At 40.4% G+C, this 24,099-nt stretch overlaps 1 protein-coding gene across 2 annotated transcripts in view; it reads right to left on the bottom strand.

Annotated features, from left to right (window-relative positions):
- The window catches only part of LOC126184563 (copper chaperone for superoxide dismutase), a 113,645-nt gene extending 89,977 nt beyond the window's left edge, over positions 1-23,668 (bottom strand). Inside the window, exons 1-2 of one of the 2 annotated variants that reach the window (XM_049926991.1) lie at positions 23,541-23,668; positions 4,849-5,047 (exon numbers count right to left, since the gene is read on the bottom strand). In XM_049926991.1, coding sequence (XP_049782948.1) covers positions 4,849-5,047; positions 23,541-23,555 — 214 coding nt within the window. In that variant the 5' untranslated portion in view covers positions 23,556-23,668. Of the gene's footprint in view, positions 1-4,848; positions 5,048-16,592; positions 16,711-23,540 lie in introns of those variants that run through there. The other variant, XM_049926992.1, reaches the window with a different exon arrangement.
- Between the last annotated feature and the right edge of the window lie 431 nt (positions 23,669-24,099).

Genomic DNA, 24,099 nt, shown 5'->3' on the forward strand with positions numbered 1-24,099 from the left:
ATACCAGTTCAATTTTACACAGAGTACGCGAAGGAACTTGCCCCCCTTCTTGCAGCGGTGTACCGTAGGTCTCTAGAAGAGCGTAGCGTTCCAAAGGATTGGAAAAGGGCACAGGTCATCCCCGTTTTCAAGAAGGGACGTCGAACAGATGTGCAGAACTATAGACCTATATCTCTAACGTCGATCAGTTGTAGAATTTTGGAACACGTATTGTGTTCGAGTATAATGACTTTTCTGGAGACTAGAAATCTACTCTGTAGGAATCAGCATGGGTTTCGAAAAAGACGGTCATGTGAAACCCAGCTCGCGCTATTCATCCACGAGACTCAGAGGGCCATAGACACGAGTTCACAGGTAGATGCCGTGTTTCTTGACTTCCGCAAGGCGTTCGATACAGTTCCCCACAGTCGTTTAATGAACAAAGTAAGAGCATATGGACTATCAGACCAATTGTGTGATTGGATTGAGGAGTTCCTAGATAACAGGACGCAGCATGTTATTCTCAATGGAGAGAAGTCTTCCAAAGTAAGAGTAATTTCAGGTGTGCCGCAGGGGAGTGTCATGGGACCGTTGCTGTTCACAATATACATAAATGACCTGGTGGATGACATCGGAAGTTCACTGGGGCTTTTTGCAGATGATGCTGTGGTGTATCGAGAGGTTGTAACAATGGAAAATTGTACTGAAATGCAGCGAATTGACGCATGGTGCAGGGAATGGCAACTGAATCTCAATGTAGACAAGTGTAATGTGCTGCGAATACACAGAAAGATAGATCCTTTATCATTTAGCTACAAAATAGCAGGTCAGCAACTGGAAGCAGTTAATACCATAAATTATCTGGGAGTACGCATTAGGAGTGATTTAAAATGGAATGATCATATAATGTTGATTGTCGGTAAAGCAGATGCCAGACTGAGATTCATTGGAAGAATCCTAAGGAAATGCAATCCGAAAACAAAGGAAGTAGGTTACAGTACGCTTGTTCGCCCACTGCTTGAATACTGCTCAGCAGTGTGGGATCCGTACCAGATAGGGTTGATACAAGACATAGAGAAGATCCAACGGAGAGCAGCGCGCTTCGTTACAGGATCATTTAGTAATCGCGAAAGCGTTACGGAGATGATAGATAAACTCCAGTGGAAGACTCTGCAGGAGAGACGCTCAGTAGCTCGGTACGGGCTTTTGTCAAAGTTTCGAGAACATACCTTCACCGAAGAGTCAAGCAGTATATTGCTCCCTCCTACGTATATCTCGCGAAGAGACCATGAGGATAAAATCAGAGAGATTAGAGCCCACACAGAGGCATACCGACAATCCTTCTTTCCACGAACAATACGAGACTGGAATAGAAGGGAGAACCGATAGAGGTACTGAAGGTACCCTCCGCCACACACCGTCAGGTGGCTTGCGGAGTATGGATGTAGATGTAGATGTAGACAGGCCGATAGCTTTCGCTTTCAAGTTATTGACCACGACTAAATGTAACTATTCCCAAACCAAGATGGAAGCACTTGCTTTTATCTATAGTGTGACAAAGTTTCACCATTATCTGTTTGGTCGGAGGTTTTACCTAGTGACAGACCATAAACCACTTCAGTCTCTGTTTCATCTGTCAGAACCTGTTACGCCACACACGGCTCATAAACTGCAACGTTGACATATTGTAACAGCCCATGTTGAAGCATGCACATGCTGAAGCCTTTTCTCGCCTACTGTTGGTCCCAATTCTGAATTCGACATTACTGTCAATCTTGTTGTCAGGACACAGAACTTTTACAGACTTTTACACTGCACTACAGAAAAATTGCACAGGCCACAGAAGAAGACCCTGATTTGAACCTTTCGTTGCACTACATCTGTATTGCTTGGCCTCATTCAGTGCACAATATTCAGAATTCTTTTGTGTGCCAATATTTTGCTCATTGGCATGGCCTCTCCATCCAGCACAGAGTGATTTCATTGCAAAATGACTCTGGACAATTGCGTGTGTCTATTCCTTAAGTGTTGCAAAAAGATGAGTTGTGATTGCTCCACCGAGGACATTAGGGAATTGTACGCACAAAACAGATAGCACAGTGGCACTGTACTTGGCCGGGCATGGATGCCCACATTGAACAGATAATGTCACAGTGTCAAGCTTGTGCTGAAACTCTATCAGCCCTGCCGCGAACGTTTTCAGCTTGGCCAAAGTCTCAATTGCCGTGGCAAAGAGTGCATATTGACTTTGCTGGTCCCTTTAAGAACATTTAATGGCTTATCACTGTGGACTCTTTTAGCAAACATCCATTTGCACTGCTCATGAACTTAACTACGTCGCACAGTACACCTCGGGCTTTGTCATCTGTTTTTTGTTTGGAAGGTTTGCTTGAAGTATGGGTACAGACAACAGACCACAGTTTATGGCTCAGGACTTTGAACAGTTTTGTAGCCAACGGTATCACTCACCAATGCTCCATTTCATCCTCAGTCAAACAGAGAAGCTGAATGATTTGTGCGTACATTCAAGCTACAAATGAACAAGCTACATGCATCCACACACGGGAGCAAACGCTGTTCTTCCTTGTAATGTATCACTCCCAGCACCATGACAGTCCATCGCTGGCAGAGCTTCAATATGGCTGGTGTCACCACACACTGCTCCAGCTGTAACACCCACTGCAGCATACGGCGCCTCCCACGCTCCGAAGTATTGCTCTGCCCCTAATGATTCTATTCTTTTCAGAGGTTTTGGTCACATCAGATGATGGGAGAGAGGAAAGGTTCTTCGAAATTTTGGCACTTGCATATATTTAATTGAAGGTCCTGCTGGGATGCTGCACCGCCATCAGAACCAGATTCGTGCTTGTAGATTGTGAGATTCTTCCGTTGATTTTCTGTCCCCATACTTGCATCCTACTAGGATCTTGTAGCCGGTGTGACTGCGCCCAGGTGCCTTTTCGGCACTACCTGCAGAATCGAAGGAGTTGGACCCATTGCCTTTGCTGTCACAGTAGATCACCTTCCCAGCACCTGCCGTGGACCGCCACTTTCATCGTAATCACTGTCATCGTCGTCATTGTCATTGTCATCGTCATCGTCACTGCCTTTGTCATCACCGCCCCCTCTGTTTTTTGTCAGACTGGCTCAAGAGGAGGGTGGGTACCTTTCCGGGGGTAATCCAACTGACGTTCCCCTCGGAGGGCAGGACGGATGTTGGGGCTTGGCCAAGGGCTCAGCATTGGTCCCACTTGTGGCTCCTGGCTCCTCATGCCACCCAGCTTCCTGCCTCCCCACTCCCCGTTGTCATAAGCTGGCAAGATGGCTCCCTACGCAACAACAGTGTGACATTTTGGAGAGGAGGATTGTGCAGTTCGAAGCATCAACTGCACACCGACCAGTGCAGCACCACAAAATGGCATCAAGAAGGCGCTGACCCGTGTGCCAGTGGAAGGAGAGAGCAGCGCCACACCTCCAGCAAGACAGAGTTCAACACCCCCTGTCAATGGTGACTTAACAAGCTGCCCATCTCTCCTCAGGCCCAGTTCAGTTGCAGACTTCGAGGGCATCAATACTGAGTAATAGGAAGACAATACTTAGCATGTGTACTGTGAGTAGTTATAGTGTGGAAAAGTAACTGCACGTCTGACACCGGCCATCGCAACTTTTCTCCTTCCTCGTTTGTGTCAGTGCTGACTCCCACAGTAACCAACACAACAGCAAGTATTTCATATTAACACATTTTCTTTTTCTTTTAGCAAATACAGAGTGACAATTATTGAACTATATTGAAAAATTGTAAATTAGTTACAAACTACAGTGTGCACACACTTTATTCAACATGTAAATGTCACTACAGATACTCAGATTGAGGTTATGACATGTTCGGTATGCCTGCCATCATTGGCAATAATACGGTGCAGACAAAAAGAGAATTTCTGCATGACCCGCTGAAGTGTCGGAAGATCGATGCTGAGCTCCTGAATAGCTGTTTGCAGCTCAGCAATGGTTTTAGGATTATTGATGAATACTTTGTCTTTAATATAGTCCCCACAAAAAGGAGTCATGTGTACTCGGATCAGGAGAATATGGCAGCCAATCAAGGCCCATGCCAGTGGCCTCTGGGTACCCCAGAGCCAGAATGCGGTCCCCAGAGTTCACACTCCTGCTTTGACAGGGTTGAGCTCCGTCTTGCATGAACCACATCTTGTCGAAATGAGGGTCACTTTGGATAATGGGGATGAAATCATCTTACAAAATCTTTAAGTACTGTTCAATATTCACCGTGCCATCAAGGAATATCACAGCAATTATTCTGTGACTGGACATTGCACACTGAAGTGACACCCACTGAGGGTGATGAGACTTCTCAATCGCAAAATGTGGAGTCTCAGTCCCCCAAATGTGCCAATTTTGCTTGCTGACAAACCATCCAAATGAGAGTGGGCTTCGCACTAAACCAAACCATACAGCACATAATTCCCATCATGCCCTAAGGTCAACCATGCAGTTTGGATGTCCTAACGCAAACCGTTTAGAAGTTATGACAACTTTATTTCATACAGCTCAATAATTGTCACCCTGTACACACACTATCCTTACACGTAATCACAATCATATTCACTTATTAATGGTGAAGAGCTCACAAATGTGATTCCTTGGCAAGTATACTTGTTCTCTATCAATAATTTAAAGAACTGCAACCAAAACACTTGCTTCTAAATCATTTCAAATAAATTTTCCATTCCTTTCACTAATTGATGCCATTATCACATTACTATTTGAGCAGTGGGTTTCCCCATCACTGCAGATCCTGATTAGTGGCAAGAATGTAACCCTACAACATTTAACAATTACAGTCATACGTACCACCATAACCCTTCAGGACAGCTCTACAGCCAGTTGATTCAAGTTTTTCTAAAATTTCCGAGGTTGGCAAGGTTGTTTCCAAAACAACAGACTCATCCTTTAATGACACATCAAACTTAGAAATACCGTCAACATTGGTCAAGCATTTCCTTATTTTCTCCACACATGAATCACATTTCATTTGCACTGCAAATTCTACCTGCAAAATATACAGTAAAACACCTGCAAGTCAAAAGACTTCGAAAACTATTTCTGTAATTGGTTATAAGTTAATTTGTGCATAAAATAAAAAATCCATACATGATAAGTAACTTCTATTCATATAATTGCTTTCTAATTAATTAATTATCTATAAACAGCAACAAAAATGGCTTCATATTTTTCTCACTGTGTACTTGCATCTTTCATTGCCCCTTAAGGGAACTGCTGGGTAAACCATGAGATATTTAGAAAAATTCATATAAAGGCAGTACAAGAACTTACTCAACAGTTTCTTAAGAAAACAACTTCTTTCATGCAATATCTTTGGTTTCGTTTTTACTGTGCATTTACATTAAATTAAATCAGTCTCCTATCAGCTAATTCTAAATTTAATGTTACAAATGTACCAATTAAATTTCTTAAACAATAGCCAACAAAAAAATTTTGAAAGTAATCCATTTTTATCTACTTGGTTGGCATTTTTTGGATGGTTGGTTTGTGGTATTGAAAGGACCTGTCTGCTATGTGGCATTTTTTGTTAAGTGAAAATTTTGCATGAAAAACAAAATGTTTTGGCAATGCATTTTACGTCATGTAGGACACTAATCCTAAACGTGACTGAGCCACCTCCCAGCCACACCGTGGACTGTGTGCCTGAGACGTGACCTAGTGAGGTGGCGCAGTGCTTACCACACTGGACTCACAGTTGGGAGGATGACAGTTCAAACCCACATCTGTCATCCTGATTTAGGTTTTCCATGATTTCCCTAGATTGCTTCAGGCAAATGCTGGGATGGTTCCTTTTAAAGGGCACAACCAACTTTCTTCCCCATCTTTCCTTAATCTGATGGGACCGATGACCTCGCTCTCTGGTCCCCTTGCCCAAACCAAACCAAACCAAACCAACCAACCAACCACAGACGTGCCATCTCCAAACATATTTCTATGATAATCAGCTGGCAGGCAAAACCTGCACCCACAAATGAAAAGAACTGATGTAATCGATCCAGGTTCCCTTCCACATGTTCCTTTGCCCATTTTCCTTAGCATCACATTGGGAAATTGTACTGTTGTTTATAATGGATGCCTGGAGAGCAAACTGATTGTGCAAGATGCTCGCATACTGCCTGGATTAACACGGCCATCCCAACTGCCTCTAAAATGGCAGAGCACAGTTGTGATGCACCCTCCTCGGCATATCTGCAAGCCATAATTTCCAGATAACTGTCATCAGGTTGTGTTGCTGAAGTCAGGTGACCATTAAAATTAAGTTCATCAACCATTTGTGTCTTACAATGGCAGCAGTTCAATGTTCCAATGATGTCACTTTGGTGAATGCCAATTTGCTGGCCAAGCTCTCATGCTGAGAACACTTCTTGTCAAAGTGGCAAAGTGCACTATCTAAGCTTGAAATGATCCTTTAAGGCATGTTGACTGACTAAACAGTGTACACAACCCACACTGTCACATTCACAATTAGAAACCAATGTCCTCTGCTAAACTACATTGAGAATTAGGTTTATTTTTGCTCCATTAGACAGGTGGTTGTAAATACGAAGGTGTGCTGAAAAGTAATGCCCCCAAATTATTTATGTGAAAACTCCACGCTTTTTCAATAAAACAGATGTTATTAACATTCTACATCACTATTATTTTTCATGTTTACATATTTGCAGCCCTCTGCCGCTACAGGGCTCCAAATTGTAGCATATGACATGGCAATGTGTAACTATGCTGCTGCGTGAGAAACAGTGTGCTGTAATCAAGTTTCAAATTTGAAGAGCCGTCCACACACGGAGCACCCTCTCCTTCAGCGTGACAATGCCAGACCACACACACAAGTCCTGCAATACCTGCAACAAACCAGTGTCTTGAGTTCCCCACTATCAATCATCTTCCCTACAGCCCTGACTTGACACCATCTGATTTTCATCTGTTTCCAAAACTTAAAGAACACCTTGGAAGACTTCGCTTTGAGAGTGATGAAGCAGTGCGAGCAGAGGTGTGGTTGTGGCTCCACTTCCAAAATTAAACATTCTACAGTGACAGTATCAACTCCTGTTGGCAGCAATGCGGTCGTTGTGATTATGTTGAGAAATAAATACATAGACAAGAAGAATAAAGGTGCAGAATATTAATAATGTGTTTTATTTGAAGCTCTTTAAAAAATTCGGAAGTATTACTTTTCAGCATGCCCTTATTGTATATCTTGATATCAGAGAGAGAGACAGAGAGAGAGAGAGAGAGAGAGAGAGAGAGAGAGAGAGAGAGAGAGAGAGAGAGACAGAGGGGGGGGGGCAAAGGGAGGGTGTAAATAAAGCATTTTCTTGCCAGGATTTGCACTCTGTCTTTCATCATTGATGCTCAACTTTGCTGAGAGTGTTAATGAACCATAGGCAGTGCAGGGGTGCCCTAGCCAAACTCATAATCCATGTTTAGGTTGCAGTCTCACAAATTCCTATACTTCCAGGACCGATCGTTTAGGACATCCAGCGAACTGCCCTTCCCGAACCATCCAGTGTAAGAGACTGCCTCATACCAAGCCACTATCACTCGACTTTCTCTACCCCTGGAGGCAACCAACCTACTTAACCTGATATACTATACACACACACACACAGATTTCTGCAGAATCGGGTTGACGGAGGAGATAGAGAAGATCCAAAGAAGAGCGGCGCGTTTCGTCACAGGGTTATTTGGTAACCGTGATAGCGTTACGGAGATGTTTAACAAACTCAAGTGGCAGACTCTGCAAGAGAGGCGCTCTGCATCGCGGTGTAGCTTGCTCGCCAGGTTTCGAGAGGGTGCGTTTCTGGATGAGGTATCGAATATATTGCTTCCCCCTACTTATACCTCCCGAGGAGATCACGAATGTAAAATTAGAGAGATTAGAGCGCGCACAGAGGCTTTCAGACAGTCGTTCTTCCCGCGAACCATACGCGACTGGAACAGGAAAGGGAGATAATGACAGTGGCACGTAAAGTGCCCTCCGCCACACACCGTTGGGTGGCTTGCGGAGTATAAATGTAGATGTAGATGTAGATGTATCATCAGAGCATGTGAATCTATCACCACAGTTCAATCAGTTTGTGATATTTTGGAAAAAATGACATTCTGTCTAAGGAAAATTGTGATTCACATATTATACATTTCTGCTGATTTGTTGATTTCAGATAAAATCACATACTATGATACAATCTTAACAGGTTTTTGTCCATCTTCAGATTCAACAACAGGATAAGAAGAAAGAAATCTACATTAAGTTATATAAAACTTTTGTAAGCAATATAAAGCGAAAGCCAAAATACACGTGATTCATACCTATACATCGTAAGTGCCATTTACTTTACGTTACTTACAAACAGAACTGGACAAAAGTTTTACATATTTTATGGTTGACTTTTCATTTCCAGATGTAGAATCTGAAGATGGCCTACATATGGTTGAACCATTTATTATGGTAATCATATAATGTAAGTGTGTCTAAAAACAATAAGGGTACAGTCTGTGATATATTTGTTTACTATTATGGAAGCTGCCTGTTCAAACTGGAATACCAAAGGCTTTCTTGTCAGGAAAATAGAATTATAAGATTTCCACAACTGGAGTGCAATAGATAACAGCTTTATTTCAGAGCTACATCAACTAATGACTGACTGATTCAAAGGGCACAATTTTTTCCATCTACACAACACATGATTCAGTGTGTCCTGCCAACTGCTGTGGTGGTGATGGTTATTATTGTTGTTATTATTATTATTGTTGTTGTTGTTCTTGTTGTTGTGGGTTTAAAGATACTAAACTACTTTGTTAGCACTCACTCGATTCACAGAAAAATCACATAAAAAGATATTACACAAGAAAACAAGCATTGGCAGCTTCAAGGTCTGTGGCCATGTATCTTGATTGAAAATGTATGTGACAGTGAATTTAGTCAGAAAGTAAAAACTGTAGCTGGTCACTGAGGGATACACCAAAAAGGGTCACCATAATCAGTAAAACTAAATATGGGGCGAGAAACTAAAATGGAGTGAGAAAATGCAGACTGTACAGACTAGAGAGCTAATTAGCTTACACAGTTCAATAAATAAAACATGTACACAGGAGTTTAAAAATGCATAACACTGCAGAAGGAGGAAGTTGCCTGAAGCCACTCAGGGGCACAGGCTGCAGTGAGAGATACCCCCACCCCCCTCACAACCACCTTACACTGGGCATGGAGGTTCATTAAACTTTATTATACAATCCTCGTTTCCTCAGGAAATACATGAATTAGGTAAATGCTAACCTATCATCTGAAAGTATCTGATGTATTGAGGTAGACAAGTTGATTGCTCATCTCAGATTAGCCATTGGGGCACACACAGCGACAATATGGGTGACCATGAGATGATTACCACAGCTGCATCGAGGGGAGTCCTCCTCACATGAAAGGAACTCATGGGTAAGTCTGGTGTAGCCTATATGCTACCGGCACAGTATGATGGCATCTTTAAAACAGTCCTGGAGAGAAGTACGCCATGCCCTGGTGCTCCCTGTGACTGTTCTCTGCTTGTTGAGCGTTGAAGTAGCCGGCCATCACATGTCCCAGGATTTCAAAATTTGAGTCACAGTTGTAATCATAATTGAATTATAGGAATGGGTGCACACAACAGGGGTGCTGACAGGAAACTATGTGAAAACAGACAAGAGAGGGCAGTCGGCAGTCCTTGCCTAAATTTCCCAAAGGTATCCAGCTGGTCTACCTATTTATGTACGATTGATACACAGTTTGAACAGTTTGTTGTGAAACATGATCAAGTAACACGGAAGGGTAGGCATCTGACAGATTGTGACTGCGTAGTTCACCAGGAGGCTGTCTACAGCACTCTTCCGGAAGGCTCCAGTTGCCTATTGCACACCACTGTAGTTGACCAGGTCTAACAAGCTCAGTACTGGTGGTGCTGCTGACTCTTAGGCAACACATCTATAGTCCAGCTGGGATAAAAATTAAAGCTTTACAAAATCACAGAAGAACTGTGCAGACTATATTCCAGAAGTTGGTGCTGTGAAATTTGGCGTTATTAAGCTTCTTCAAGTAATTTGCCTTGAGCTGGCATTCAGGGGGTTTGGTTGTTTGGGGAAGGAGACCAGACAGCGAAGTCATCGGTCTCATCGGATTAGGGAAGGATGGCGAAGGAAGTTGGCCGTGCCCTTTCAGAGGAACCATCCCGGCATTTGCCTGGAGTGATTGATGGAAATCACAGAAAACCTAAATCAGGATGGCCAGACGCTGGATTGAATTGTTGCCCTCCCGAATGCCAAAGTAAAGTTCCAGGTGGGAACGCACAGTCCAGTGCCAACAAAAGCGCATGATGTGAGTTTTCACAGGGGATTGATATCCATGATTAAGGGCCCAATTACATACTTTCTATAAGGTGACCTGTAGTTGGTACTCTGTGGTGCACAATGATGGAGAACTGTTAAAAGGCAAAGGTTGTCCACACGCAGTAATGGTGAGGTATCCCACTGGAGTCACAATATCATTGATATCAATGGCAAAGAGATTATGCTCAGAACTGATCCCTGAGCGATGCCAGTTTCCTGTACATATTGGTTGAAGAAAGTTAAACCTATCTGGACTCCAAATTGCCAGAGGGATGGGAAGTTCTGTATAAAATCGGTGAACAGCAACGGGAGCCCTACTCATGCAGTGTAGACAGGGTGTGATACCATTGTACACCTTCTGTAGGTCAAACAACACAGCAATTAAGTGTTGTTGATTCGTGAAAGCATTGTGCCCTGCAGATTCCTGATGAACCAGTTGGTCTGTGGTGGACCGGAATACCCAAAAGCAAGTCTGAAATTGTGATATATGTCTTCTGGTTTCCAAGCACCAACACACTCGTCGGTTGAACATTCTTTCTAATAATTTACACAGTATATTTTTAGAGAGGTTGATCAATAATTACTCAGAATTGGAGGTCTTTACCGGTTTCAGGGTGGGAATAATAATACTCTCCCATCACTGGGAGGGAAGTCCCCTTCCCACTAAATACAATTTCAAAACCTGAGGATGTGTTTTACGCTGTTGTTGCTAATGTGTTTATGCACTTGTTTAATAATGCTGCTAAAGTGCTCCAAACTGTTCCAAACCCCCATTCACTGAATGGAACACTGCACCATTCAAAGCCTTCTGCATGGACAGATAAGAAGTTTTGCTGCCCCAGGCCTTTCCGGGTCAGGAAATTAGGATGGTAGTTACCTGATGTGGACACTTCAGCAGATTGTGCCACAAAACATTCAGCAATAATCGTGGGATCAGTACATATGTCATCATTGAGGGAGATGCCAGGAACAACTGTGGATGGTGGGAGTTTAGTCCATACTTAAGACAGTGGGGTGTGTGCTCCCATAGATGATACATACTGTTTCCAACACTTCTTACCTCTCTTCTTTATTGAAAACCAAGCCTTTGCTTGAATCTCTTGAATGCTATTAAATGTTCCATGCAGGGAGAGTGCTTGTATTGTCGAAGTGACCTGCAATGCTCTCTGATAGCTCCAGCCACCATGGCAGTGGTGTCTAATGGGAAGAGCCCAAAGAATAGGTTATCATTTCTTACGCAGCTTGTACTATTGTGTCAATAGCACCTTGTACCTCTCCTTTGATATCCTAACCTTGACTGGTTTCAGAAGTTGCTTAGGAAGTGAAAGCTTGTCAGTTGGCTTTCCAAAGTGGTGCATGCTCCATTGGTCAATGAGTCAAGAAAGAGAGTAATATGAAAGTGGTTGCTGTCACAGAGGTCATCCTGGATGAACCAGTGCTTTAAGAGTGAGATGTTCGAATGCTGACTGTAATACCTATGGCCAAGTCTTTTTCCATGGGCCGTACTGAAGTGCATTGCAACTCCAGTGTTAAGCACACAGACTTCCAATTTTTGAGATCCGAAATTAATTTCTCTATTGCTTGGTCCCTGCTAGACAGGGTTTGGCTGCCCCACAGAGGATAGTAGGTACTGAAGTCCCCCTAGTAGGAGGAAGGGTGTAGGCAGCTGGTGCACGCACTATCTCTGCCATCTCATGATATGGTATAGACCTGTCTGGGGATGGATAGATGTTACATACCATTACCCTAACCGATAGGCAGATAAACAGCTACAGCTTCTAACACAGTAGTTAATGGCACCTGTTAACTGAAAGTGTCAGATCGAATGAGCGTGCAGACTCCTCCAGATGCCCTCTCAGCATTAATGGAATTTGTAGTGTAACCTGGAACGCTGAAAGGCATAATCAGTCTTAAATGATGATGATGATGATGATGACTTGAAATTTTTTGTAGTAGGGTGTTGTGTTTCTAAGAACCGTCTCTCCTGAGGTGCCAACTGCAGAGTAAGTTAATTTACAGAATTCTGCCAGGTGGCTATGGTAACTGTTACAGTTCCATTGAAAAAACATCAGGTTGTGGTCTGAAAAAGCAGTGCAGGAGAAATGGGAATATGAACTACTTTGCTGCAGAGTTATACCCCATTGGTATGTGCAATTCTTCATCAGTATTCACAGGCTCAACCTCAAGGGTGATGGGGCCAGATTGACTGAAGCATTAGAATTAGATTTAACCTTCCTGTACCTGTGAGGATTTTCCTGTCTTGACTTCTGGGACAGAGAAGGACCGTTCTTTTCTATGACCCACAGTCTGTGGCTGTGTCAGTCAGTGGGTAGTGGGAGACTGCTCGTCTGCTTTGTCCTTAGAGGGGAACACGTTGGCAGTTACCCTCTTCCCTGTTGATGCCAGAAGAGGATGCGAAAACTCCAGCTGCACCAATGGGGTGGGGTGGTTACCACTGGTGCTGTGAGTGTGGGGGTCGATAGAGCTAGTGCCCCTTCCCTTGACAGAAAAACAGGCACTAATTTGTGGCTAGAGAGTCAGGAGTTTGAGACCTTATCAGGCTAAGTGTTAGTTTTGATACAATGTTTGCAAGGTTTGACATCATATCGATTGGGTGGAGTCATTCAAACTTTTTATTAGCACCTTGATAAAACAGCCAGTCAAGTGCTTTATATTCCTGCATTTTCTTCTCCCTCTCGAAATCTGAACATGTCGGCAAATGAGGGGGTGGTGTTCTGGGCAGTCTACATATATAGGAGGTTGTTCGCAAGGGCTGCCCTTGTGTATTGTCCTGCCAGTAGCCTCATTAGTACAGTGGGATGATATGTTTCCTTGCTTTTGGCACTGAAGCCCTCTATAAACTGTCACTTTAACTTTCCCAGGTAAAACATTTCCATCAAAGACCAGGGTGAACACTTCACTGTCCCCCTTATCCTTAGGTCCTCTCCGGATGTGATGAACAAAATGGACTCTAGGCAGTTCTTCATCTGTTTGTAGCATTAGGTCCCGATGGAAAACGACACCTTGAATCCTGTTGAATTTGTTATGAGGAGAGATGGTAACTGGTAAATCTCTGAGCTTGTCACAGGTCTGAAGTGCCTGTGCCTACATCTACTCATTACTCCACAAACCACCTGCCTGTGTATGGCAGAAGGTACTTCTGGTACCACTAACTGATCCCCCCCCTCCCGTGTTCTATTCACAAAAGGTGTGTGGAAAGAATGATTGCCAATAAGCCTGTATCTTATCTCTAATTTGTCAAATTTTCTTGTAATGATCACTTCATGAGACATATGTGGGAGGAGGTAATATGTTGTCTGATTCTTTCCAGAAAATCCTCTTGAAATTTCAATTGTGAGCTGCTTAGTGATGCACACTGCCTCTTTTTTGATCATCTCTGTAATACTCTTGTGTCAAGCAGAAGATCCCATGACAAAATGTGCCACTCTTTGTTGGCTCTTTTCTCTCTCTTCTATCAGTCCTATCTGGTAAAGGTCCCACATTGATGAACAATACTCATGAACCAATCGAACAAGTGCCTTGTGAGCCACTTCTTTAGTGAATGAATTACATTTCCTTAAGATTCTTCCTCTGAATCTTACTCTGGCATCTGCTTTTCCTATTTCTTCTATGTGCTCATTCCACTTAAGGTTGCTACAGATAGATACTCCTAGATATTTTAATGTGGTTACTGTATCCAGCAATTTGTCATCAATAATTTAGTTTTATTATTTTATTCATGGCTGTAATTATCAGTAACTTTTCAGGATAAATTTTCAGTATCAGTTGCAAATAAATTTTATTATGTTTTATCGGTTTCGACAACTTATGACTGAAAATTTATCCTGAAAAAAAAAAAGGAAAAAAAAATTATTGTGTGGTAGTGGATTTTGTTTCCTGTGTACATTCAGTATGTTACATTTATTTATGTTCTGGGTCAATGGCCATCCCTGCACTCATCAGCCCTGTCTAAGTCTTTCTGCAAAGCATTACTGTCTTCTGGCATTGCTACCTTCTTATAGACAAATGCATCATCTGTGAACAACCTTAAAGAGCTTCCAATGTATTTTACTAGACCATTTATATTGACGTGATTGGTTAGCACTCAAAGTTTTGATCAACAAAGATAGATTTCTCATCATCTGTATTGCAGCAACTTCTCCGAAATGGTACTTAATAAATTCAATGAAAAACAGTGGCTTTGTTGTTGCGAAATATTCTTTCAGTTCTGAAGCACACCAAGAATTGGACAAACTGTCCACTCCTAATGTCGCCTGTCTGACTCTCATCCCATGGTGTGGCAAAAGACGGAAATGACATGGGGTCGTAAGCCTTTGCATTCAAATATTGTTTTCTATCTGGCCTTGTTGGCACAGCCACCGGTATGGGTGAGTTTGATCCATTTCATTGTGAATCATCTGCCCTGATGCCACTCAGTCCAATTTGAGGTTCTTCCCACAAGCATCACATGTCAAAGGCTACCTGGATAGTAGCTGTCCTTTTGAGAAGAGGATGTGGCACTGGGCAATCAATATCGCAAAATTAGTCACAGCAAAGGCTACTCAAACATAGGAAAATAGAAAGGACAATGTTATGGTCACAATGCTCATTGAAGAACATGAGAACTCTCAATTATATACAAGACAATAAGTGCAGCAACAGGGGGACTAATGCCAACCACTGTAACTGGTATTCCAATAGCACAAATTGCACAGTATTGTGAGACTGGGGTTGTCATCTCCTCCTCTGCAATTTGAGCTGTTAACTCAATATACCACTTATTGCTGAAGACAGCATTGCACTCTCCCACCAAATACTGCTTGCTGAAGCAAACACAGAGTTTATAATTGCAGAGGATTGGTAGTGCTGGCCTAGTCACTGCTCATGAGCTTTGGGTTTGTGAAATCTGAAGTCAGATATTATTTAACCAAGTTCTCCAAGTATAGCTCTCACAGCTTCTCAACACAGTGAGCACAATCCCCTCCCCAAATTTACAGCAATTGTTAAGTGGAAAAAAAAAACTCCCAGCTGTTTCGTTAGGATACTGCAGTACTACAGTTTTCGTCTTTTAATTCACAGCAATGACTAGCTAGAACACAGTGGGAAGAAAATTGGGAGGTTAGAGAAGGGGGAGGCGAGCAGACTGCTCCCAACAACCAACTCTGACTATGAAATTTTGTACTCCCTTTTAAAAATGACGAATCCACAATGTTGTTATTGAATACAGAAAACAAGTGTGAGCATATTGATTGAATCACTTCTGAACTTTTTTTTTTAAATTATTATAGCACTATTCTAAATCAACAAAGTCTTTGGTGACCTGTAACACTTTGTTAAATTCTCACAGATTAAATAATAATTCTTTGAATGTTTGACAGTATATGGAGCAGTAATGCTCAGTGTTTGTGCTTATTCATTGATTTAATTTTTGCTTTCACAAAAAGAACATAGTGTTATCCTTGTCTACAAGAGGCCATGGCCCATTCTTGTTTTCATTCCTTGTCCTTAATACTTCTAAAGTGTAGTTTTGGGTTAGCTGCAGCACCAATTTTTGAGAATGAACTCTCATGTAGTAGCTTCACTGAATTTAGTGGATCAGATACAATTGCTCTGTTCACTTTGTGATTCAGTTGTACGTAGTGGAAAATGGATAGGAACTGTGCTTGTTGTGCACAGAGACATGGAAACTGGATGTTGTCTGGAAAAAGAAGGAAGTTATATTAGTTGCCCGTCAACAGGCTTAAGGCACTGTCTTGAGCTGCTGCAGCAATAGGGACACATGCAATGAATGCTGCCTTACATCTGATGGCTCTGGCATTGCGAGGGATCCCCGATGTTACTTCCAATGTGCCAACTGGATGGACACACATAAAAGACAAATAGAAGAGGGATCGTGAATCTCCAGGCATAAGGTGAATGCGAGTAGCATTGTATGGCTGGCCCCTTAAGCCTATGCAACAGGTATCAGGTGCTGACCATAGCTGACAGTATATCTGCAGCAGCATGGGAAACCTCACTTATTAAGACTGAGGCATTGACAAGAGCATCTGGTAGGGTATGCTTGCCATTATAAGCTCTTAGACCAGGCATACACCTGGGATACAGGCAGCACACCATTGTTCTGTCATCTGCTTTCTAATGCTAGTGTGTGCATACCAGTTACATGCCCTAGTTACCTGCATTTGGCTATGTGGTGGTGGGACAGTTTCCTGCTTCCTATGAAGCACAGCTGGTACATTCTCCACCTAATTGCTATGGAGTCAGAAGAACTGATAGTAGTAGGGCATTAAAAAAATTTTGTACAAAAGGAGTCACCCAGACTGTAAAAAAAAAAAATCAATAAGACTCAACATGGCAGAGGATAGATAAGAAATTAGTACTCAAATGGTACGTAAACCTAAAATATTTTACTTGTAACAACTGTTTTCCTTTATTACTTACTATTGGTCAAGATCAATAACATCAAGTCTTAAGTGTCAGAAAAATAAATTAACACTCATCCTAGAAAATTAACTTAGCTCTTAATACTTGTAGCTTGTCATGAAACGCCCCTACAAGACTATTAAGTATATTTTGAAACCATTTCCTACTGTGAAGGAATGAATAATGTTGCTATCATCACAAAGAGAATTTTTTCTCCATGACATATCCTGTACTGTCTGGATAGTCAATGACACACCATATATTAAAAATAGGATTGGTTCTAGTATACTACCACAATGAATGCTTATTTTAATATGTTTTGAGTGTGATAACTGTTTCACTAAAAATTTAGCATTATCTGAAGTGTGGGAGCGCTCTCTCTCTCTATCTATCTATCTCCTTAACACATAATTATCAGGAATGACTGGAACCACATATTCTGAACTGAAAGACTCATTTACTACGCCAGCCCCACAAATCCTACATAGAATCTGATAGTGATTCCAATGGGGCCTGAGGCTTTGTTCAATTTTAGCAATTTCAGCTGTTGCTCATTGCTACTGACCCTAGTATTTAAATTACTTATCACTGCAGTGGTGTGGGAATCAAAATGGCACAGTACTCTTTGAGTCTTCTTTCTAAAGATACCATCAGTTTCAGTTCATGTGTAAGTTAAACAAGTCTTCAAACTAACTTTGGTGCAACTGAAAGCCTTTACATATGGCAACCATTTTCGATTTTGTGTGAGATCCTTCTATAATATTCTGCTATGCATTTTAAACCCCAAAATTGGTCATTTAACATCTGTCTGTCTATACTCCTATACTTTGTTTTACATCTATTATGCAGTACTTGCTGTTCCTTTAGAAGTTTCTTTGCAGTAAATGTAATCTACCTGACAAGGTACAATGATAAAATCATCTTAGTTGTTACACAAGACACACATCAAGATTTTTCATCTTATGCCATTATTATACGAAAGACTAAATAGATTTTTTAAAAAATAATGAAAACTTTGTAATTAGTTTATATAAATTACTACCACACTATTTACATTTATATTTGTTATATAGGAGCAAATTATTAATACAATAAAACAAAGAAGTAATTTTTTTCAAGCTTTATTGTATACAACAAACAAAACATTTAAAAAATGAACATAGAAATGTATTTTTGTTCAAACTGTTCTAAATAATTCATGCTATGGAACAGTAGCACACATCTACTAAAAGGTTGTGCAGCAGTCATTTCCAAGACATGAGCTTCAAGTTAAATATATTCCTGACTTTTAGTTTACCTGAAATATTTAGGCCTTTATATAGTGGTGTATGGACATAAGGTTTTAATCTTTGCATTGGAAGCCTGAAATTTACTTTATGACTAGGGCAATAATTATGCTTGAAATTGTAATTTTGGAGTGTATGGTGATTATTGCACATGAAGATCAAAATGTCAAATTTTGACTTTATACCATGAAGAGATCCATCATGAGCAGTTCTTAGTCAATTATTCCTCCAAACTTCAGCCAGAATTCCTCTACATGCTCTTGTCCAGAGTTAAATGTTTGTCAAGTCTCTACTTGACCTATGTCACTACTGCCTCTTTATCTAGTATACTAAACGTATACCTCTTTCTAGTTATCTTTATTTTAGTTTCTCTTTTGTACATTGGTGATCATTGTTACTACCACTGTCTCATAAGGCAGAAATGATTTCAATCTGTTCTTGAAACATTTATTATCCACATTCACCACCACCTATAATTTACTTTTACTACTACATAATTTGATATTTTCTGTGCAAGAGTAAGGTTTAGGTGTAGAGATAGGAAACTAGAACAATGACACCAATATGGATAACAATTCAAAACTCCTCTTGCAAAATATACATATCATTCAGTAAATTGCTAATGGTTTATTCTATGCAACAGCATTGGACACACATTTACATGAATTTTAAAAGTTCCTACACTGTTACATGAATTTACCAATGAAATGAATGATTCTCTTAACATAAGCACCTAAAAGCACATTTATACACAGATTTTTTTTTTTTTTTAGCCTGTTTCATGGACCTAAAACGCATGGCACACCTCTTAAAATAATTGCTTACAAACGTCCTACTTCAATTTTTACATTTAAAATATTTTGCAACACTGTACGGACAAATTGTAACCAAGTAACATTTTAATTTACTGTTGAAAATACCTGTATCTTCTATCATCTCTATATAATTTAACAAACTGTTGTATAGAAAACATCCTGTAATTACAGGCTATTTTCAGTTAATTTGAGCCGATTTCCTTCAATGTTATAATCATTTTTACTTTTTGTGTTATAACCATGGCTCACTTGTTCAACAATACAGCATGGTTAATTTTTACGTAAGCAATTGTTTCACATACATAGTCAGCAAATAAAACTGGTCCAATATATATTTACAAGAAGACTGACACGGGACTGATCTTTGTTAAGGAACATCACAGAAGATTGCTGGAAATGGCCTTCGTTGACATCGATGCAGCATTGTACTCAATTTACTATACTGTGAGACGTATAAAAGTTCTGCCTGAGCAATAGAGTTTTCAATGTTCTACTATAGCTCTTTTAGCGTGTAAGAATTATTTGAGTACAATACAGTCCATACCCTTCAATTTGCCCCAGAGATGATCATCATATGCAGAGAGCTCAGGCAATCTGTGTGTCCAGCTGGTTGCAGTGCCTCTGCCGATTGTCCTCTCCTCACCAAACACCTTGTGCACTTTTAACAAGGTCGTCAAGGCAGTTTGTGCTATTGCTTCATCTTGCTGAAAATATCCGTACTATCTGTCGTTTGTCTTCTGCAAGTTGATTTACATGTGGTTTACATTTCTGGCCATACTGGTCAGCATTAAATTTGGTAAGAGAACTGCACTAAGCCTGAGATTATGCAACAGCTCTTCAAAGTACTGATGGGGATTTTCTGATGCATGTTCCGAGTTTACATACCCTGACACGATAAACCAGGCCTCATTTCAAGAAATGAAACACTGAGGAACCAAAAGTCCCGATTCCCTTCATTCAGATATTACTGGCAGGACTCAAATATAAAATTTCAGCTAGACACTTTTAATTCGTGCACGACAGTACATTTGTAAGGGTACAGATGAAGGTCCCATAGTTTTTACTCACTACAGAGCCCGTTTTGTGCCATTTTACTGGTAAGTCTTGTCAAAACACTTCCACTCTCAAATTTTATTGCAAAAATTTTCATACACACTTTAACAAATTGTCCTTCGCATAACACTTGACAATGAACACCCATTTTATTGTGACCAACAGTGTGTGGTGTTTTCCACTGGTCACTAAACACATCTGCTCCTCTCACTCACCCACTCTAACATGACACAGGGAAGTACTCAAGACAGAGCATGTGGAAGATGCGCATGAGCAGAAATGTGTCAGCAACTGACTGGTACATCAAAATCACAGTTTCCAGTTTTTCTGTGATCGGCAGTTCTTTTTGTTAACAAGGGTCTATTCAACATCAGCCTTATAAATATAAATATTATACTAGACACTTTTGTGCTGCCCACTGTGCATGTATACTTATAATACTCTTAATAGTTTTAGTTGCCCGAATTTATATTTTCAAGAATATCTAGGAGATAATTTTGCTATACTTCTTTCTTTTGTGGTTGCAGTAATCCTTGTATGTGCACATATCCAGCATTTCCCCAGACCAGGATACCATATGATAGTTGTGAATGGACTAGATCATAGTACACTGTTAGTAGTGTGTGTATTTATTGTCATCACTGTTATCAGAAATATGCCTGAAATCATTTCACAACAGATGCTACTTATGCGATTCTCCCATGTCCAGTACTTATCCACCATCGCAACCAGGAATCTATAACTTCCAGTCCTTTTTAGATCCAAGCCTGTAAACTTGATAGTAACATTGTTCAAGTTGGTGTTTAGCTTGCATGCTTGCATATGATGGTTTTGTTAGCATTTATAAAAAGATTATTTTCAATGAAGTAATGGTTTCTACATAGTTTTCATATTTAGAATAGCTTACATTTGTAAGTTGTCTGTTGAAATACTACAAATAACAAATGAAGTGGCATCAGTATACATGACAGCATATCTACCTACTTTCACATAAAATGGCAAGTAGTGGGACAAGCACTGATCCTTAAGACACACCACATTTAACGAATTTAAGTCCGGAAGTTCCATCAGCATGCATTCCAGTTTACTTATCTAACCCAAGTCTAAGTTCACTGAGAGCAACATGGGCAGCATTTAAGGCATTAACAGCCCCCACCCCCCCCCCCACCCCCCACCCCAAATCATTTTTGGGTGTGTTGGGCAGCAGAGGGAGGGAGGGAGGGAGGGATGACCACTAAACAACACTGTGTCACCTGTGCCACTAGGCTGTAGCTATATTTTTCACCAAATTTATGTTAATATACAACAAAAACAGGAGTTTAAAGAAAACCATCATCCAACACCAAACTGATGTTTATTTTTCTGTCATGTTTGTCCTTTCTGATCAAAAGTTGTAACTTGAGTAAATAACAATATCCTTCCCCTGGAGAGGAAATGTTACAAAATTAACAATATCAAACTAATCAGTGGGTCAAATGCCTCTCAAAATTACAACAGCAGGGAATAACATAGATAAGCTATATGAAGCTGTTTATTTTTATTAATTGTGGCAATGAAGATTCAAGTGGGTACTAACCATTAACCAAATATATTTGTATATGATGATTCTATGTTCCCGTAACAAATGCCTACAACATGTTACTGAACTATGTTTAACAAGATGTGAAACATCAGTCCTTTTATGAAAGAAGATACGCTAAATGAATAATGTGATACACGAAGGCTGGTATCTCTCATGGACAATAGCACTTTATTACCACAAACACGATTAAAAATTCTGGCGTTACTGGAGTTACAATAAATTACTATTGCCCTTTCAGCAGACAGATGCAGGAGGGATGTATACATTGTTCTACTTCTTTGTTCCTGTAGAACAAAACCAATTTGTCTCTTGACAGATTCCACTCAATTTTATCTACCCAGCACCCTCGAGACACCTACGGAGTTTGTCAAGAAGAATTTAAAAACTACACTATACAAACATCCCTTCAAATATTCAATATCTTAATCCTGTAAAGGGTGAAACGGAAAATTAAATTTCCAGCTATTCGTGCAATAAAATTGCTGCACATGCCCTAGCTCAACACGAAAAAATCATTTAATTAACTGCAAGCCTGTAAGAAAAACTGTTGTAATGCACAGACCAAGACAACAATAATGATGAAGATAAGGCTGGCTGAAGATTAGAAGAATTGGCTGTTACTTTGTGTATGATCAGGGTTACACTCCATTTTTGTTCTATTAGAATGACTTATTCACGACAGCAAGACTAGAAGGTTAAAGTGATGCGCACAATTTTTTTCTCAATGGGAAGTTTAAATCTGTTCACAGTAGAAACCAAGATAAAATGAAAATAATTATTCATCTACAGTTCTTGCAATAGCTAATTTTATCAGTCAATGTCACAGTTTAATATTTAAGGACCATTATTGTCATGTCAACACAAAGGACACAACCATGAATGTTGCCACTTTCTTGAACATATTGTATAATATTCAAGACAGCAGCAACATTCAGAAGGAGCTACCTCTTTGGTCACATCACAAAGAAAGTACCTCAGTACTCAGCTGCAACTCTGAAGACTGAGTTGAACTTATAAACGTACAATGCCTAATAAAATAAGCAATTACAGAGACAGTACACACAGTGTAACATTTTTTTAAATTTTACAATGTCTTTTTTACAAGTAAAATCACTAGGGGTACTAAAAAAAAAAAAAAAAAAGAAAAGAAACAAAAATGTTTAACAGAAGGATGAAATAATGAGACTATTTCGTAAATAGCATCTAACGGCGATTTTCTTTGAGTTTTTCTGATATAAAGTTCCAAATGACTACGTATTCACAGCCGGCATACAGTCAACTACTGAACGAATTTCATTTCAGTATTACGTAAATCTTTCTTGTTTTGTTAAAGGCACGTTTGTGTATCGTCTGTGAAATTTTGATTTTACGCTAACATGTCAAAATGATTTGAAATTTTAGACATGGCGTCAATTAAAGAAAGTGGTCCTGAAAATTATATACATGCACACACAGTTGCAGCTGTCTACTTCATAAAATGGCCAAGAACAAAACTCGTTAACAAACAGGAGCTTTCCTTTGGGAAACCCACTTTAGCGATCCTTCAGACGTAACGACATGAATTTCCCCAGAACAGTATGTACTAGGTTGTATAAGACATTCGTACAATAGGCTGTCGTGAGACGTAATACTAAGCATTATCAGACGGACGTATCGGCTTAATATGTATGGCAGTGTTGCACCCGTGATTCAGCACTTCACGTTTTGCCTGTCAATCGTAATCTATAATGCTTCCGTGGTTGCTTCCATTTGTACTTGAAATGTGGTATTCCGATTCTTTATAAACGTATAAACACAGATAACAAAAGCACACCCGAAATTTCGGGATACTCTACAGTTTTAAAATTTTCACCGTCACAACCAGAATTTACAAAAACTGTGATGTCCTGAAGATCTTCAGCATTCAAACACATACAGGAACGTTGGCAAGTCAAATTACAATATTTTCATCTTAATCTCACTAACCTTAGCTGCTGTCATTTCAAAATTATACACGTACCACTACCAACAGCTTTAAATCTCCGCCGAGTGGGTAACAGGGTACTGTATCATCTGAGCAAGTGAACATCTTTGATGTCATGTATGAAGCTGGGCTTCATACTAGAGATACGCAGTCTGCATCTGAACAGATTCAGAGTGCTAGATTTTCCAACAGAGTGAAAAATCGGGGGACTCTGTAAAACTGAACACAAGCTTCTTAGATCCACAACGTATCTCTACTGTCGTCACATTATAGTCCAAGTGCACGCTGCTGCGACAGCACCCCTCCGCATTATGCTGAATTGTGTAGATCACGTCTGGCCAACTTCTCGGCAGGCGGTCCAGATTTTTGGTAGTGGGATTTCCCTGCGGGCCGCACTACCACTTTTTATTTTAGTAAGTAAAATGAGAAGAAACTAAATCATATCTGACGAAAACATTTATTTATTAGCTAATGACGTGGGACGTTTGGCTTTGTTTGACTCATTTACTTCGACTGAAAGTGTCTCTACAACCTAAGAGTTTTCCGGATGAACATCTAATT

This window comes from Schistocerca cancellata, chromosome 4 (assembly GCF_023864275.1).
Source record: "Schistocerca cancellata isolate TAMUIC-IGC-003103 chromosome 4, iqSchCanc2.1, whole genome shotgun sequence".
In the NCBI taxonomy this organism is placed as follows: Eukaryota; Metazoa; Arthropoda; class Insecta; order Orthoptera; family Acrididae; genus Schistocerca; species Schistocerca cancellata.